Source organism: Hyperolius riggenbachi, chromosome 1 (assembly GCF_040937935.1).
Source record: "Hyperolius riggenbachi isolate aHypRig1 chromosome 1, aHypRig1.pri, whole genome shotgun sequence".
Lineage (NCBI taxonomy): Eukaryota > Metazoa > Chordata > Amphibia > Anura > Hyperoliidae > Hyperolius > Hyperolius riggenbachi.
This window is the reverse complement of record NC_090646.1, coordinates 422,620,146-422,639,237: the sequence shown is the minus strand read 5'-3', so window position 1 is coordinate 422,639,237 and position 19,092 is coordinate 422,620,146. Positions and strand designations below refer to the sequence as shown.

At 40.7% G+C, this 19,092-nt stretch overlaps 1 protein-coding gene across 1 annotated transcript in view; it reads right to left on the bottom strand.

Annotated features, from left to right (window-relative positions):
* Positions 1-19,092, bottom strand: part of VPS13A (vacuolar protein sorting 13 homolog A) — a 192,671-nt gene that overhangs the window by 25,352 nt on the left and 148,227 nt on the right. Inside the window, exons 41-46 of the mRNA XM_068236705.1 lie at positions 17,535-17,897; positions 16,610-16,711; positions 7,667-7,825; positions 5,971-6,232; positions 2,539-2,699; positions 392-495 (exon numbers count right to left, since the gene is read on the bottom strand). Coding sequence (XP_068092806.1) covers positions 392-495; positions 2,539-2,699; positions 5,971-6,232; positions 7,667-7,825; positions 16,610-16,711; positions 17,535-17,897 — 1,151 coding nt within the window. The remainder of the gene's footprint in view (positions 1-391; positions 496-2,538; positions 2,700-5,970; positions 6,233-7,666; positions 7,826-16,609; positions 16,712-17,534; positions 17,898-19,092) is intronic.

Here is a 19,092-nt window from a genome sequence, read left to right as displayed (position 1 = left end):
AACTTTTTTTCTGCTCTAAAAGATAAGCAACAGCATAATCTTTACAGAAAAAACATTTCTTTGTTACAGCTGATACAAATCCTGCAATAAATCTGCAGTGTTTCTACTTCCTGCTTTCATGGAAGCAGACATATTGTTAAGATCCTGTGATTTCAAATTAGCTTCTCTGCCGTGGCAGTCAGGAGACACGGGAGATATCAAATTACAACTTGTGATTAGTTACATATAAGGGGGAATTAGACAGGCTAAACGCTCTAAATACATACAGGGTGCATTTCTCTAAGTTTTCCTTCTGTCATGTGCAAGAGTTCAGGTCCACTTTAAGCAAACATTAGCAAAGAAATGTTAACATCAGAGAATTAAAGAAAACACAAAATGTAATGTAGAGTACCTATAGGACGACAATGGAATGCTAAAATCAGCTTCAGGTTCTGCAGTCCCCAAACATGTATCTTCATGATACACTTGAAATGCAATAGAAAAATGATTTCTAATCTACAAAGGAACAAAAGAAATACATTTAACATAAACCAATAGAAGAATGTTAGCACATAGAAAACATTTTAATTTGTAATCCATTTCCAGTAAAAACCTGTGAGATCTAGGAATCTGCAATTGTATAGCCATTACGTTCCCTCAGGAAAGCAGTCGCTATTAAGGTTGTTAGTACTGTACTGTTTTTTCTGCAGTGCTTCACCACTGAACAATACATATCACTAAGGACCTGTTCACACCGGTGGCTGCCGGCGTCCTGTTTCGCAAATGCCAATCGCTTTTGTGCAGAAAAGGATTTGGCATCGGTTTCTGTTGTTCCGTCATTCTGTATTGAGCCCCGTGGACGGCAAAATTAGCAGGTAGCCGACAAGCAAATGAGTACAACTTACAAACAGACATGCTGAACAATGAATACACAGATTTATTAAAAAATACAAAAGATAAAAAAGTGTAACAAATCTTCAAATCCTTAAATATGGCAAAAGAGATATTAACCTTATTAAGTTCAAGAGGCTATGGCCTCGATTCATCAACGCTTAGCAAATTTGTTAACAACAGTTTGGTAAAATACCGAATTTGTTAACTTCATTTCAGGATTCATCAAAGTTATCTACAGCTGTTAGCGAACATTCGGTAACGATTCGGTAACGATTCGCTAAAACGGAATAAAGTGCAATTCATGAAAAAGAAAGTGGGCGTGGTTTAGCGTTACATTTAGGATTAGTTATCTCCTTCACTGCTCTGTCGTTATTCCTGTCAGAACATTGCTGACAGAGAAGATGGAGCCATTTGAAGTGGTTATGTATCAGCTGAGAGTGATTCAAAGGCGCAGAAGGGCAAGAATAAGGTCTGCAACCATATAAATTTGTAAGAGAATAGATTTATTTGCTATAACACGACATCTGCATTTCTCTTGAATCATCTTGTAAGAGAACACAGGCAGTGTCAGGGTTAACTAATTTGCTAGCTGCACTATAATTTTTTAGAAAAGGCTCCTATCAAATTGTGGGATTGTCCCAACCACTTTCAGAATCCTGGTCCAGGTGTAAAGCCCTATTCAGAATGTTGCTACGTAGTGCTCAAAGGACTGCCTTTTAACCACAATTCCATGGGAATCTTATGGCCTTGTGTTAAAGTACCACTGTAAAATGGAAATATCGACACGTTACCGAATGGTTACCGATTTGTTATTGAATTCACACCGAATGAGGAAAAACCTTGATGAATACAACTAGAAATCGCTAAACTTCAAATTCGGTAATTTAACAAACTGGAAAAAGTTATCTCAAAGAGAATGATGAATCGAGGCCAATAAACCTTATTAAGTTCAGGTCGGCCAAAGTAGTTCCCACATAGAATAGTCAGACTGATAGAGTAGTACTAATTAGTTCTTGGGATATTTACTTAGCAATACTGGACAGCCTCTGACCACCTTTTGATTTGTTCTTCATTAACTATGAAGATTTGATTCATGTTCTGTACTTTGCCGAAACAAAGTTGTTAAACAGAGTCTGGATTTGGTTTATGAATGAAAGAGGGAGTTTTATCTGGATGGTTTGTATCAAATAAATAAAGTGTGGCAGGACATTAATTTCAAGGCTGCCAATCCCACCAAACCAAGATACTCTTAAGTGATCAATTTTTAAAGCCCTCCTGTATTTTTGTAAGCCAAGGCAAACCATCCAATCAAATCGCCTTTTACATGCTGACTTGGCAGGCTAGGCTGGTAGGCCAAAACTCAAATGACTTTAGTGTATGTTATTGCCAGAGTTTAAATGACCTGCCAGAAGGCATTTCCCCAACAAAGGTAAACAAGTTATCTGTGGCATAGGCTATTGCTCCTGAAGTTAAAAATCCTTCTTTAGATCTGATAGTCAAACTGTTTATCTTTATAATTATCTATCAAACTAATCGGCAGGCATCAGATTGTTGATTAAAGTCACAGAATTATACCACAACATTTTTCAGCCTTAATAATAAAAATATAAGACAGACAAAATTTGGTTTGTTTTCTCTTTATAAAATATTCTTACTACCACATACCTGTAATGGGGACCGTATAGTTATACATTTTGTTCCTTCCACAGTGTCAATTTGGCAAACAATATATCTCTCAACACCAGAATCTGAATGTCTTACACTATAGAGACTCCGACCCACTTTTGTAAGTGGAATTCTTTCAGTAGATGAATGATTCTCAGGAGCTAGGAATATAGACAATCAACTTATCACATATTCATGGACTATAGTACATGAAGATACATTCAATTCTACATTTAAATGAGATTGTTCATATACTTTAAGGTGTAAAGGTATGAACACTCAGACAAGACAAATAACATTTATATTGCAATTTTCTCCTGGCAGATCCAAAGCGCCAGAGCTGCAGCCACTAGAGCGCACTCAGTAAGCAGTAGCAGTATTAGGGAGTCTAGCACAAGGACTCCTTGCTGGTGCTGGAATACTGAACAAGAAGAGCCAAGCTTTGCACCCAGCTCACCTGTGTCCAAGGCAGAGCCCTTAATCATTACACTATCCAGCCACCAGTAAAGTGTCATTGCCTGAAATGACTGTTCCTGATCTTACCGGTGAAAGTCCCCTGAAGATGATGATGATGTCATTTGTGATTAGTATAACAAATAGAAAACAGTAATTGCTATTCTTCTGTTGCCCTTGCAGTGGGGTGCCTCCAGCTCATTCTTCTCGTTCCCCTTGGAACAGAACTAGCTGCTCAGTACTTCTGTTGGACCATTCTGGGAGGGGGTGATGGAGCACTTTCATTATTGATTGGATGGTTGCTGTTCAGTTTTGGAAACTCTATGGGGAGGGTTAACCTGTGCATTTTGTACATAGTGTTCAGGGTCTGTTGGGCCATGCAGCTTGGGGGTGGTGAAATTGGTGAAAGGCCAGTTAGGATTAGGCATGTGTGCCACACTTTAAAGAGAACCCGAGGTGGGTTCTAAGAATGCCATCAGCCCACAGAGGCTGGGTCTGCATATACTGCCCAGCCTCTGTTGCTATACCGATCCCCCCCTAAGCCCCCATAAATCAAACGCCGAGCTGTTGGAACACAGCGCATCGCAGCCGGCTGTTTATTTCTTTAAGTGTCAGTCTCTGCCACTCCCCCGCCTCCTCTATAGCTCCAGTCAGCGGGAAGGGACACAGGCGGGGACCGGAGCTATGGAGGAGGTGGGGAAGCGGCCGAGATTGACACTTAAAGAGGTAAACAGCCGGCTGAGACACACTGTGTGTCGACAGCTCGACGTTTGATTTATGAGGGCATAGCAGAGCGAGGGGGGGGGGGGCTTAGGGGGGATCGGAATAGCAACAGAGGCTGGGCAGTATATGCAGACCCAGCCTCTGTGTGCTGATGGCATTGTTAGAACCCACCTCGGATTCTCTTTAAGCTCAAGAACATCATGCTGTAACAGGAGCTCTATGCTCGAGAGTTGTGTTTGATAAGTGGTTTAGAAATACAACATCTCTGGCTTATCCAGTTGGATCCATGTTGGATAACCATGCAATAATACAATAAAATAAAGAATAATTAGCTGTGAGGGGTGTTTCTTTTTCCCATTTTTTTCTTCTTTCTTTTTCCCTCGAAGCGTTATTCTTTTTATTTTGCAGCAGAATTAAGTAGATTTTACATCTAACTGTCAGCTGTTAAATGCAGATTGTAAACTGAAAATAAAAACATGAGACTCTGGTCTATGTTACTAATGTTCTATTCACCATTTGTACTAGACATACAATTATTATGTTACATGAATATATTAAGTTCAGGTTTGGTTCAAGCAAAGAAAAGTAGACTGCTTGAAGGAGGCTATAAAAGAGACAGGTAAGGCTGCATTTTCACAGGAAAGTGTCAGAGAACATACATTTAAAGAGACACTTAAAGGACAACTGAAGTGAGAAACATATGGAGGCTGCCATATTTATTTCCTTTTATACAATACAAGTTACCTGGCAGTCCTGCTGGTCTATTAGGATGCAGTAGTGTCTGAATAATGTCAGAAACAAGCATAAAGCTATTCTTTCAGATCTGACAATGTCAGAAACACCTGATCTGCTGCATGCTTGTTCAGGGGCTATGGCTAAAAATATTAGAGGCAGAAGGATTAGCGGGATAGCCAGGCAACTGGTATTGCTTAAAAGGAAATCAATATGGCAGCCTCCGTATCGCTCTCGCTTCAGTTGCCCTGGAAGCGAAAAAAAATTATGATATAATGAATTGGTTGTGTATTACAGCTAAGAAATAAAGCATTAGGAGCAGATACATAAGTCTAATATTTGTTTCCAGTACAGGAACTCCAGTTGTTATCTATGCTAATAGCCATTGAGCTCTACAACTTTCAAAGTCGCAGAGAGCTCTGACTTCTGATGGTTTTTATTTCAACTGTATTGTTTTTTTTCTTTTGCAGAGAACAGTTCAGGACAGCTCAAAAGTTCACCGCCTGTTCTGTAAAAACATTTAGAATGCTGAGTAGGGTGTAAATTGCAAATATTAGAGAATGATGCCATATTATAAAGCTGTAAAACTGAAAATAAAAATACTGTATGAGAATATTTTTTGGGCAACCAATGTTCTAGTAATTATCCATACTACACAACCAATTCATTATATCATAATTTTTTTTCGCTTCAGTGTCTCTTTAAGGGAATTTTTTTTATCTTTACCTAAAATGGATGCAATTATAACTTAAAGTTACATATGTACTTACACTAGACTTGTCTCCTAAAAGAAATGTTTTTGGTATTTACTTGTGAAAATCTTGTTATTGGCAACATGCCCTTCAACAACCCTATAAGATGTTGTAGTTCCCTCTGCGAGCTACAGAGGACAACTCCTGCTCATCTTTCCCACCCTCTCTCACTAAAGAATATAAATAACTACTTAGAAGAGTAGGGAGTTCCGTGCATGCATAGAAGACCCAGACTGGACTCAAATGAGCCTATTACCAAGGCTGATTGCGGCTGAGTGGCAGACCACAGGAGGACGGCGTGGGAATCAGACGTGATTAAGGGGTGGGAGGAAGCCCCGGGTAAGTATCAAATCTTTACCTTTCAAGATCTCTGGTACACTTTACTGTTTGAATGCTGTTCTGCTACAAATGTGTTTTTTTAGTAGGTTTAAGGCTGTAAATAGTCTTTTAGAGCAAAGAAGAAATGCTGAGTTTTAGACCACAAGATTAACACCACAGAGAGTCTAGGGAAATCTGCAACTTCACAATGAAAATCTACATAACATTTTTAATTTTCATTTTACTACACAAGAATGAGCATACCTTTTTCCCCGACACTAATATAGTAGTAGATTTCGGCTTTGTGATTCAAACATTTGCATAAAAATGAAAATAACATAAGTGGTATACATCTCAGTCTAATACTCTCAAAGCAATTTGAGGTTACTATATATCATACATATAGGTTATACAAACGTATATAATTTCCCATTATCAGCTGGATGGAACTCACTGAGGTGGATGTAGAAATGTTTGCTGCTGAGGCTGGTCATGGCAGAGAACTGATCAGTCTGCCTCTTGCTACGGACGTAATCCAAATTAAGGCACTCTCCATCTTTCAATTCCAAACGTTTTAATCCAGCATCAACATTTAATGGCATGAAAGAGTCACTTGGGCTAACCGAGATCAGAAGACCCAAAGAATTTTTCACCACAAATGGAGCTTGGTCTTTCTTGAAGACATCAGAAGTTTTGCTGGCTGCTTCAGCAAATGCCTACAGCATAAAATGACAAGCACACCTTTGTAAGAGGAGCATCGGAGAATAATGCAGTAACTGTAAAGCTGGCAATACACTTATAGATTTCCACCCAATGTTCTAAAATGATCGACTGCTTCCTGAAAAGAATCAATTCAAAAGGAATCAATTCCTTCAATACACATAAATTTCCAACAGAATCCAGCAGGGAATCTATTGAAAATCCATCGAACAATCCAACAGCAGCGTTGCACTGTTCGATGTAGTGCAAAGCTATGGGCCATCGATCAAGCAATGCTTTAGCCCCGCCCCCAATCTACCAAAATTATCCACCTTGTCCGATCGATTCTTTTGATCGATTTTGATCCAAATCAATCAAAAATATATTGATCTGACATTTTGGGGAATGATGAATCGAATTTGCTAGGAAACGAATGGGTAAATTGATTAGTGTTTGGGCACCTTTAGTAGTGCTTTATGTAACAATAAAGGTAACTCCTATGCACTTTACATGATATAGTCCAGACTGTCAACGGTCATCAAGATAAAGCAATAAATATATTTTCTAAACACAAAAAAAAAAGGAAAACAAAGGGATGGAACGGTTTAGCACCTTAATATTAATAGTAAATGTTATATGCTTAAAGGACAACTGAAGCAAGAAAGATATGGAGGCTGCCACATTTATTTCCTTTTAAAACAATATCCGTGCCTTGGCTACCTGCTGATCCTGATACTTTTAGCCATAGACCGCGAACAAGCATGCAGCAGATCAGATGTTTCTGACATTATTGTCAGATCTATAAACAAAAAAAGAAAAGCAACCCCTCTATATATAAAATAATAATGAGCACTAATTGGACCAGGATACCAGAGAAGTATAATATATATCTTTATTAAAGCCAAAATTTAAAAGTTAAAAACAACTAAAACAAAGCAAGCCATATCCATGCCTGTATAAGGCCCCAATGGTAACAATAGTACGGTTGGCCTCGCAGATAATAAAGGGTACAGCAAATATATACTCAGTAAAATAAAATAATTGCCAAATAGTGCGTCCCTCTCAAAACATCATGTGAAAAGAAGGTCAGCTCAGTATTAAGGAGTAGTGCAATTTAAATAAAATAAATTAAAGTGAACACTGAGTCACACTATGTAGCAAGAGGAATGCAATTGGTATTGTTTAAAATGGAAATAAATATGGCAGCCTCCATATACCTCTCACCTTAGTTGTCCTTTAACCTAAAGCCTGTTTTTAGAGACAGATCTCAAATAAAGTTTTTTTTCCCTTTTTTTTTTTGGATAATGGGGGTGGAGATTACAGCCAAGTTACGGCTATGGAAAAAAGCAGCGCTCCCAAGATATATATATATTCTGCATACAAATGCTGCATTAATAAAACCACAAGAATGCATAGTTCTACATGCACAAGCAAATTGTCATGCATCTTACTTGTCCCAGGTTAGTAAGCATAACGATGCCACATTTAGACAATGTAATGTTTAACTGATCTTTAGAAAATATGTTAATTGCTGTAACATATTCTGGGATCTTGTAATTCTCCTCTTCTCCATCTGTTTCACAAATTTGTTTCCTCGGCTTCTTTTTCATCTGTAAAGCAAGACATCAATCAACTTTAATTATTACAGGAAAATGTTCATATGAACATTATTGTATCCATACTTAGGCCTGGAACCCACTAGAAAGCGCAAAACGCTATCGCAATCGCTAGCGATCTGTGATAGCATTTTGCAAGCGATTTTGGGAGCGATTTCCCTGCTCCTATACAATTCATTAGGATGAAAACGCTCCCAAAATGCTGCATGTCCTGCGATTGAGATTTACTTAATCGCAATCGCTGCAGTGGAATCTGTCTTATCCATTTACATTGGCAGAGCGTTTAGGGAAATCGCTAGCAATTAAAAAGTACTCCCTAAACGCTCAAAAAAAAAACCCTCTGGTGGGTTACAGGTCTTAACCACTTTACCCCCGCCCGTACGAATTTCTCCGTCCCTTTTTCCATCTTTTCACCCTCAGGGATGGAGAAATCCGTACTTTCCATGCTCCCGCCGCTGCCCGCGCTCCCTCTAGCGTGCACCTCCGCTCGTAAACACACCGCCGGCCGCTCGCCCGGAGATCAATGAACGGGAAAACCCATTCTCGTTCGTTGATCTAAGCCCCGCAATAATTTGCTGCTTCTCCGATAAGCAGCGCAATCATTGTGAAAAAAAAACAAAAAAACAAAAAAAAAAAAACAACCTTTCCCAGCCTCCTAGTACTTCCTCCAAGCGTCCGGAAGGATGCTTGGAGGTCGCTTTAAACAAAAAGTTACTGTTGCCATCTTGTGGCCAAATAGTAAAACTACACCGTAAAGCATTTTTCACATACAAATACATTACTTATACACAAAAAATTAACTCATTACCTCCCACACTCCATTTTTTTTTTTTTTTGTAATTAAAAAAAAATTAAAAAACTTACAATTAAAAAAAATACATAAATAGTTACCTTAGGGACTGAACTTTTTAAATATAGGGTACAACACTGTTACTGTATAAACTATGGGCTTGTAATTGGATGGACGCAAAACTGAAAAAAATGCACCTTTATTTCCAAATAAAATATTGGCGCCAAACATTGTGATAAGGACATAATTTAAACGGTTTTATAACCGGGACAAATTGGCAAATACATTTCATGGGCTTTAATTACAGTAGCATACATTATTTAAAAACTATAATGGCCGAAAACTGAAAAATAATGAATTTTTTCCCACATTTTTCCTATTTTCCCATTAAAACATATTTAGAATAAAATAATTCTTGGCATAATGTCCCACCTAAAGAAAGCCTAATTGGTGGCGGAAAAAATAAGATATAGTTAATTTTATTGTGATAAGTAATGATAAAGTTATAGACGAATGAATGGAAGGAGCACTGAAAGGTGAAAATTGCTCTGGTGCTCAAGGGGTAAAACCCCCTCAGTGGTGAAGTGGTTAAGTGTGATTAAAATGTTTGAAAATAAGGCTCTAATGAATAATGCAATATGCTTTAATGACCGATTTTAGCATGGTCTTAAATCCCAGTTCCATTTTTGTTTCTAACTAGCCCTTCCTCCATCCCAACTAGCCTGTCATTGTACTCCACAATTCCCTCAATATACTTACCTACAAGGGATCTTAAATCAAGCCCCTTTGGCTCCAAATCTCAACTCCTCCCCTACCCACAATCCTCATCACACACCATTGTCAGTTGAAACAATGGGGGTGGAGAAAGTAGTCACTGGCTGTATAAAACACACAAACACACCTCCCCTCCAATTGGTGACAAAAGGAGGATGAATGGAGTGAGCACTAAACCCCTTCCCAAAAGTACTTCTGGAGGGCCGGCCAATGCAAGGACGCAGTGATCTGCTTACATAAGCTAATGGTGACTCCAAACTTGCTATTGCTGGGAGTTTCAGCGAGTAAAGTGAGTTAAATGGAACGTGGGGATAGATTCTACTTATCACTGTCTGTCACTAGAATGTACCTCATTACTTGCCCACCACTAGAATCTACCTATTGCTACCTCCAATTGCTAAACTCTAAACACTAATACAGACTAATACCTGCTTGCCACTAACCACCACCTGTCTGCCACTAGAATCTAACCATCAATCAATGCCTGTCATTATCTACAACTAGAATCTAGTGATCATTACCCGCCTGCCTATTAGAATCTACATATCACTGCAAAATATCAATACCTTACACTGGAATCTAACACAAGTGACACAGGTTACCTTGCCTGGGGAACCAAATAAACCAGCTACAGCACTACTCTTCAAATTTAAATAGACGGGGGGCGCATGCGCGGCGCCGGCGAGGACACATGTGATCTCCTGCCGCTCCGCAACCTGATCTCCTCCTGACATCCTAATTAGCTAAAATAAGCGATCCTGCAACCCTCTCTCTTAGAGATCTGACCCTCTAAGCATGTCAGGACACCGAAGGGAGAAGAACGGGCCAAAAACCACCACTTCCACGCCCGCAAACAAAACTTTTTCGCAGCCGGGCCCCCGCCCTAACAAAAACAAGATGGCCGACGGGAACAGTCGCACCTCACAAAGCGCTCCCACCACTCCGGAAAGGCAACCCGCCTCCCCGCCAAACTTCAATCCGGACCTAGATGAGACTCCCCTGCTCCCGCCTCATCAAGAAGACTTAATAGCTCACATCCAACGAGTCTTCAGACTCGAGCTGAAAGAAGCGGTGAGAAATATCACGGACCAGATCAAAGACCTTGGCCACCGAGTTGACGAGGTGGAGCAGCAGGTAGACGATATAGCCGATGCTCAGGAGGAAGACAAACAACAACTTGACCGACAAGACGAGAAAATCGAGCTACTTGAGCTGAAACTTGAAGATATGGAGAACCGTAGCAGAAGAGCCAACATACGCATTAGAGGCCTACCAGAAACGGTTCTTGATCTGAAGCCTGCGGCCCTGAAAATCTTCACAGCACTTTTACCACAAGTAGATCAAGCCCAATTCCGCATAGTTCGGATCCACCGCGCTCTGGCTAAAGTCCGTAATCCGGACATGCCCAAAGATGTAATTCTAAAACTTGAATATGAAGAGGTGCGTGACCTAATCCTTGAGGCCGCACGAAGCCTCACAGTCCTCCCGGGAACGCAGGAGGGTGTCCAGCTTTTTGCTGACCTGGCTCCGTCGACCATCCAAAGACGCAGAAACCTCCGCCCGGTTACGATGTCTCTCCAGAAAGCCACAGTGAGATACAAATGGGGCTTCCCCTTTTCTCTCATCTTTACCTACAATGGCACGACCTATACCAGCCGATCACTGGAAGAAGGCCGCAGACACCTTGAGCAAGCCGGTATCCACATGGAGCCAACACCAGCCACAGCTCTGCCGCAAAGACCAGCACGACCGGCCAGAGTATGGGCCTCCAGGAGGAAGCGCTTTAGACCTGCACAGAATTTGAGAGCAAGCACCTGATAAATTACTTCAAGCAACCATACAGTTGCTGAAAACTTGCCTTAAACAAGATGAGGTTAGGTCCCCCTGGGTCGGCCTCACAAAGCTCACCTACCGCAAAGACAACAGTTTAGATCACGGAATTCCGCGGACACTCGGTCGAAGCATCCATCTTTCGTATGCTGGGTTACGTGAGTACTGTATGCCATAACACTGCCCGAAGCGGTCCCAGCTAATAAAAGCCCCAAGTAATAGCCCAAAAAACCTGAAGTTTCTGGGGGCCAAGACTTAGCTGCTTCCCCAATATACGCTCCTTATTCAAGTTAACTCCTTTTCACCCGGACTTTACATATATAAACGAACTGCGTTCTTTGCAGGAACTATATCATTAAGATTGCAAGATGATACCTCTGTACCTTTTACTCACAGTATACTTGGTGCCCTTTTCCCTCAATCCAGCTAGCAACCATTTGGAACTATATGGCTGAAATTACCTGTGAAATTCAATGTACCCATAGTATTTCATTCGGTAACCACTAGATGGTGCTGCAGGATCACAAATGTTGCACTTATAACTGATATTGCTAATCAAACATTTTTCCCACAGATTGTCGGAGGAGATGGGGCGATTATTGTTGTCCCCCACAAATGAACAGCGCTGAGGGTACTATAATATTGCCCTTAGCACTCTTCATTACTTTGAGGACGTTCTCCTCTTTAAAGATCCTTAAATATGCTACTATACATATTAGGCCACGTTGGCCAGATTATTTGTTCTGTTACTTTGTTTACATGCAGATGCTTGACCTGAGGGACGAGTGTGATGGGTGGGGGTGGTCCCGGGGAGGGGAGGGTGTGTTCTCTTACTTGCTCTCAAAAACTAAATCAGCTTACTCAAAACTACCTACTCCATGGCGCAGATAAATATAATATCCCATAATGCTAAGGGGTTGAATTCCCCAACCAAAAGACGAAAGGCTTTCCTGGACTACCAGAAATGTACTCCAGACATATTATGCATCCAGGAAACGCACTTTTCCAAAACGTCATTTCCCAAATACTTTAACGCACAGTACCAACGATATTTCGCTTCGTCTGCTGATACCAAACACAGAGGTGTCATAACACTCCTCAAAAACACACTTCCATTTGTACTGGAGAACTTTATTAAAGATGATGAAGGATGTTACACAATTTTGATTGGCACCATCCAGTCACAAAAGATATGCATAATTAACCTATATGCTCCACCCGAAGCCCCAATGGTTCCCATTAACGCAATCCTTAAACACTTAGAAGCCTACTCATCGTACTCTAATATATGGGCAGGCGACTTCAATATAGCCCCAAATCCCACTGTAGACAGATCAAAACAACCACCCTCGGCAAAACAAAAACAACAATCTCGATCTTTAGGTAAGATTTTATCTGAATACCACCTCATTGATTCATGGAGGGAACATAACCCCTCATTACGTGGTTATACTTTTTTCTCTGCTGCTCACCATAGCTACTCCAGAATTGATAATATACTCTTATCTGCTACCCTAATCCCTAACCTGGTGTTCTCACGTCATATGATTGCTTCATGGTCAGACCATGACTTGGTGTGGACAGCTTGCTCCTCTCTCACTACGCCCATTGCTCGCCCACCATGGAGACTTAATGAAAGCCTATTAACTGACAATGAGATAGTACTAGAGGTGGAGGAACAACTTGCTACCTACTTCCAATTAAATGATGTAGGCCAAATCAAGCCAGATATACTTTGGTTGGCCCATAAGCCAACTATCAGAGGGCAACTGATAAAAATTGCTTCTCAACGCAAAAAGCTTAAGACAGAAAAACAACTATACCTTGAGCACAAGCTCTCACAACTACAAAGAGCACATGCTTCCTCCCCCTCTGGATACCTATATATGCAAATACGAGACACCCAAAAGCAAATAGATGTCCTCCTGTCGGCTCGGACTGAAAAGGCTATCAGATGGACCAAATCAAAGATATATGCGCAATATAATAAACCTAGTACCTGGCTGGCCAGAAAACTCAGACAAGCCCACTCTACTAATAAAGTCCTACAAATTAGAACCAGCCAAGGAGAAACCACATCAGATCCACTTAAGATTCATAAAACATTTGCTGATTATTATCAGTCTCTCTATACAGCCAAGCCAGCAGAAGCTACCAACAATGAATCAACCTCCTTTTACCATAACCTAAAAACTCCGGTACTCCTCCCAGACAAGGCTGCAACCCTTAATCTCCCCATCTCAGATTTAGAAATCTTCCTTGCCATCAAGAAATTGAAAAACGGAAAAGCTCCAGGCCCGGACGGCTTTTCGGCCATTTACTATAAGAAATTTAAAAAGATCCTCATACCATACCTTAAAAAAATCTATAACTCTATCCTAGAAGGTAAGACCCCAGCCCCTGAGTTCCTGCAATCTATTATAGCAGTGATCCCCATGCCCAAACGTGACCCCCTGGACGTAAAAAATTTTAGACCTATATCCCTCTTAAATTTAGACTACAAAATCTTAACTTCTATATTGGTAGCCAGACTGAATAAATTATTAGGCCCACTGACCCACAGAGACCAGGTGGGCTTTATCCCTCATAGGCAAGCGCCAGATAATTTAAGAAAAGTAATTAATATTCTACACATAGTTCGATCCACTAAGACCCCTTTTGCTATGATATCCCTTGACATGGAAAAAGCATTTGATACTATAGACTGGTCCTTTATGCAAGCCACCTTACTCAGAGCTGGTATAGGAGGTGCGTTCCTAAATGCTGTCAAAAGCTTATACTCCAAACCTGTAGCCCACCTTAAATTACCTACTGACACCCCAATCTCGATCCCAATCCAGAGAGGCACCAGACAAGGGTGCCCACTCTCACCAGCCCTATTTGCATTGATAATAGAGCCCCTAGCGAATAAAATTCGCTCCTCTCCTGACATCCAAGGTATCAGAGTCAAGAAAGCAGAGTACAAAGCGAACCTATTCGCAGACGACCTGCTACTGACCCTTTCTTCCCCACATACATCGATCCCAAATCTCCTTCAAACAGTACAACAGTTCGGAAGACTATCTGGGCTCACCCTCAATGTTAATAAATCCGAGGTACTCTTCACTAACTTACCTAAACACAGTGCTGAAAGCCTGGCCACTAAATTGGGACTAACAATCCAAACAAAATATATTACTTACCTGGGCATCAAAATTTCAACTAACCCAATAGATCTCTTCGCATTAAACTATAAACCAATTTTGTCTGAGCTGAAGGAGGACATGATAAGGTGGAGCTCCCCCTCAGTTTCATGGACGGGACGAATACAATCGGTGCAAATGAATTTGCTGCCGAGAATCCTCTATTTATTTAGATCCCTACCAATACAGGTAACCAAGACTTCTCTCAGTGACCTTCAAACCTCTATCTTCAAATTTATCTCAAATAAAAAAAAAAGCAGAATAAGACAATCCATTATGTTTCTTAATAAAGACCGAGGAGGTTTGGGGGTTCCTGATCTATATAGTTACTACAGGGCTGCTCAGATTGCCCAGCTGGCCCAAATACACTCCACACACAATAGACCCCTTTGGGCGGATATTGAGGAGGACCTTATAGCTCCAATAACACTGGCAGCCATCCAGTGGTCTCCACACCTCTCTCCGGCAAAATATAAAAAACAATCCCCTTTAACGGCCCACTCTCTCTCTATTTGGCATAGACTAAGATATAGCAAAAAACTGCAATCCGACCTACCATCTCAGCTTCCTATTTTTGGGAATCCCCACTTCCCACCAGGATGGGAATCTTCCCCCTTTAAGTGGTGGACTTCCCATAACTTCTTTAATTTAGCTAACTTCCTAGTAAACGACCGACTTCCTAATTGGAACGGCTTCTGCACTCATATTGCGTTCCCACCTAATGAATACTTCAGAGCAGTACAGATATATCATTTCTTAAAAACACTAACGCAGTCGGCCCATATCTCCACCACTCGCACCACCTACGAACATTGGTGTGCCCAGAGACCTCTGGAGGGAGGACTAATATCCTACCTATATTCCGTTATCTCACAGCCCTTAGAAGCTACCAAAACGGTAACAATGATAGCTTGGGAGGAAGACCTAGGCCAGACTCTTACTATTAAACAATGGTCCAGATGTTGCCTTTCGTTAGCAAAAGGAAGCAATTACTATTCACATATAGAAACTAATTATAAAATTCTACACCGCACATACATTACCCCTCAGAAACTACACAACATATCTACAAACAACTCCCCTCTGTGCTTTCGGGGATGTGGCCAGCTGGGTGATCTCGCCCACATATGGTGGTTTTGCCCCATAGCAAAGAAATACTGGGCCCAAGTGGCCTCTGCAATAAGCACAGCCCTAGAGGTCCCAGTCTCCCCTGACCCTTTCCAGCTCCTACTAGGCCATAAACCCTTAAAGTGGAAATACCCACATCACAGATTAGCCCAACATGTGGCTAAAGCTGCCCGTCTCCACCTCGCCCGCCAATGGCTGAAACCTACCCTCTCTTTTGACATGGCAGATGCCATTATTATGGAAATACTTATTTCAGAAAGACTATTAGCAATAATAAATGATGCAACCTTGCCATTCACGCGCACCTGGCAACCTTGGCTTTCAGCTTCAGCCTCACTAGGTCTTAGATCCTGCGCCCTCTCCTTCTAGGGACGCCTACCCCCCTTCTCCCTCCCGCTAATTATCTTTAACTTCAAGGCTGAAATGATCTGCATGTTTTGTTTTTTGTTTATAAATGTTATACATATGTTAATATGAATGAAAATGTAATACCCTTTGATAAGGGAATACTAAACCGCTGTTAGATTTCATCTGAAATTTCTTTTCAATAAAATACTTTGAAACTAAATTTAAATAGACAACCCCGTCATTTCCAATCTGGCTGCAACCTGCCACGATGTACGATTCCCTGATTAATACAATAAGCATGATCATTTTTCAAGATACCAAAATTTACTACTAAAGCCACCATGATTTTTGATTCAGTATCCAAAACTGGTTGACTACAATTAATTGTTGTGGAACTAATGCCTAGTACACAATGAGATTTTCAGGTAGATGTCCCGCCACATCGATTATTGTCAACATGTCCAATCTGATTTCGATCGATTTTCAAATCAAATTTTCTGTTCACTTTCCTGGTAAATTGATTGGAAAAGTCGATCAAAATCAGATCGGACATGTTGAAAATAATCAATGTGGCGGGACATCTGCCTGAAAATCTTATTGTGTGTATTAGGTATAAAATATTTCCATTTCAAATAAAATGACTGAATCGGCCCAAAATGAATCACCTCAGTCACCTAGTATGTTAGCAATATTTCAAAACGCTTATAAAAGTGTACCACAGATTACCTTAACTTCAAGGCTCCAAGGTCTGAAGTCATCACTTTTCTCTATTTCCAGAGGCTCTAATAAAGGCTCCCATACACCTAGCATTTCATTGAAATAATGAACCTGAAGACAAAATAATGCAATTAAAATGTGTCTGTGTGTGTATTATATATATTTATATACACACACACACACACACACACACACACACACACACACACACACACACACACACACTTTTACAAAAATGAATGTGGCAATCAGAAATAAATGCACATGAAGAATACCAATCCGTATAAAAGATAAACTTTGTGAGAAACTGGCACTCTTGAACAGATGCGGCTAATTTTCATGTAGTTTTACCACATTCAAGTTGTTGAAAGCATGTGTACCCAATATTTGAATGAGAATGTAAAAAGAACTGCAATGCTAAATGAGGTTGTAGACGTCCCCTATTGCAGACAAGCAGCTTGATTATAGTCCTGCTCCTCTTATTTTTCCAGCTGTAGTACATCATGCCCTGTTTTGCTTCAAATAGGTTATCCTCAATAAAGACCTTTTCACACATTGCCTAATTGTCATCTCCCTTATTGGGGTGTCCATTTTGCACTCTGCGCTGACAGGTCCTAGGTATTCTAAAGAATGCCTAGGCAAAGTATGTAACATTTTGAAACAAAAGCAGATATTTTATACTTAGTCTATAAAGCTTCAGGCATTCTACAGAATGTCAGGCTTTTCTACTTTGCCTGTAACACACACACTTTCAACTTTAAACTAAAGTCTTTTACACTGCATGAAATTTCAGTGTAATAATGCCAAATAATAGCAGGTATATGTCTGAACCCAAACTTGGCTAGAAACTCATCCCTCACCAACAACATGTAGCTTACTGGACCTTGCACATGATCCTAAGCAATTCTATATAAAAGTTTCACCATAAATATACCTCTAGTTCAAGCTGGCAGTAAAGGTTTATAAGTGTACTCCAATTCTTCACATTGCCTTTAAACGCGGACTTGGCTAAAAGCATTGGCAGTGTCCTGTGACCAACACCAGCCTCTAGAGTTATGACAATTGATTCAATGCTCAGGTCTAAAGCCTCTCCTGTAAGGACCATCTTGTTAGCTTCCCCGGGTTTATTCTCATTTTCTTTCTCCTCCTCCAGAAACCACATATTTAAATCTTTGACATCCTTCTTTTTCCAGAGATTTGGTGGAACTGGACTTGCCACTTCACTTATCGTCTCTTTATTAGGAGATGAGAGTGCTGAAGTTATGGTGATGACTGTATTTATAATGGCTGGAGAGACCTATAAATATAGTTATGAATGCAAATAAAATAGTTAGTGCCTAGAACATGCAATAATTTAAAATAGATCACATTAACGAGAGTGAGCCTGTATTCATCTCCTAATGTAGTGAGACTTAAACCTGAGTGGCAAATTACCTTTTATACTCGAGTACGAGCCTAATTTTTCAGCATAAAAAATATGCTGAAAAGTTCCCCCTCTGCTTATACGCGATTCACCTACTTTGCTGACTGACCTGTGTCTGGGTCCCTAATTACATTGCTGATTGAATCAGCGTACAGCAGTGATGCCGGCACCTGTAGAGAGTCTCCAGCATGATAATCTGCCCCCAAATTAAAGATTGGCTCTGCAGTTTTTCCTAAATAACTTATGGTAAACTGTTTTTACTGTTTTGTCATTTATTTTGGCGCAGGCAACGGGGGACTTGGATGCGCAGACACAATCTAAGCAATTTCATCTCTCTTGTGGTGTCTTCAGACACAGCATATGCGATAGGCTAAAGAGGGGATCCACAGCGCTGACAGGTTAGGCTGCTCTTTATATACTGTAGCTGAGGGCAATTATAATACTTCTGCTACAAGAAGAAAAAAAGATGCTGGTGTTCGAGGGATGTTATTGGGCTGATGGCAGGCGGAGCACATAAGATACTGTAAATCTTCAGTAGATTCTGGAAGTCAGCAGCATATGTCTATGTAGCGCTTGTGTATGTTTACCATAATTTTAAAGTGTACCAAAGAAGTTATATACTCAAACACTTATACTTATCTGGGGCTTCCTTACTGTAATTTTATTGGCATTTATTTTGATTATTGAAACGCAGGAGCTGCTACATTTCCTATCCTCGGCTTATACATGGGTCAATCACTCTCTGGGGTAAAAGTGGGTACCTCGGCTTATACACGAGTATATACGGTATGCCTGCCCTTTCGTCAGTGATTAGATTAGTGGAGATTGGTCCAATGACATTTGGGAGAAACTCAATTAGAGTGGAACGGGTAGGCCAAATGAATGACTCAAGCCTATGTCTCACTCCATAAACATTTGGACACCGGTCCACTTTAAAGCCTCATCTACACGCGTAGATGAGGCTCCGGTGTTACTTATCAATCAAGCCGCTGATGCGGCTCGATTGATAAGATCCGACAGGTCGGATCTTGCTACCGCTGATTCCCTGCTCGTTCCCCGCGAGGGGACA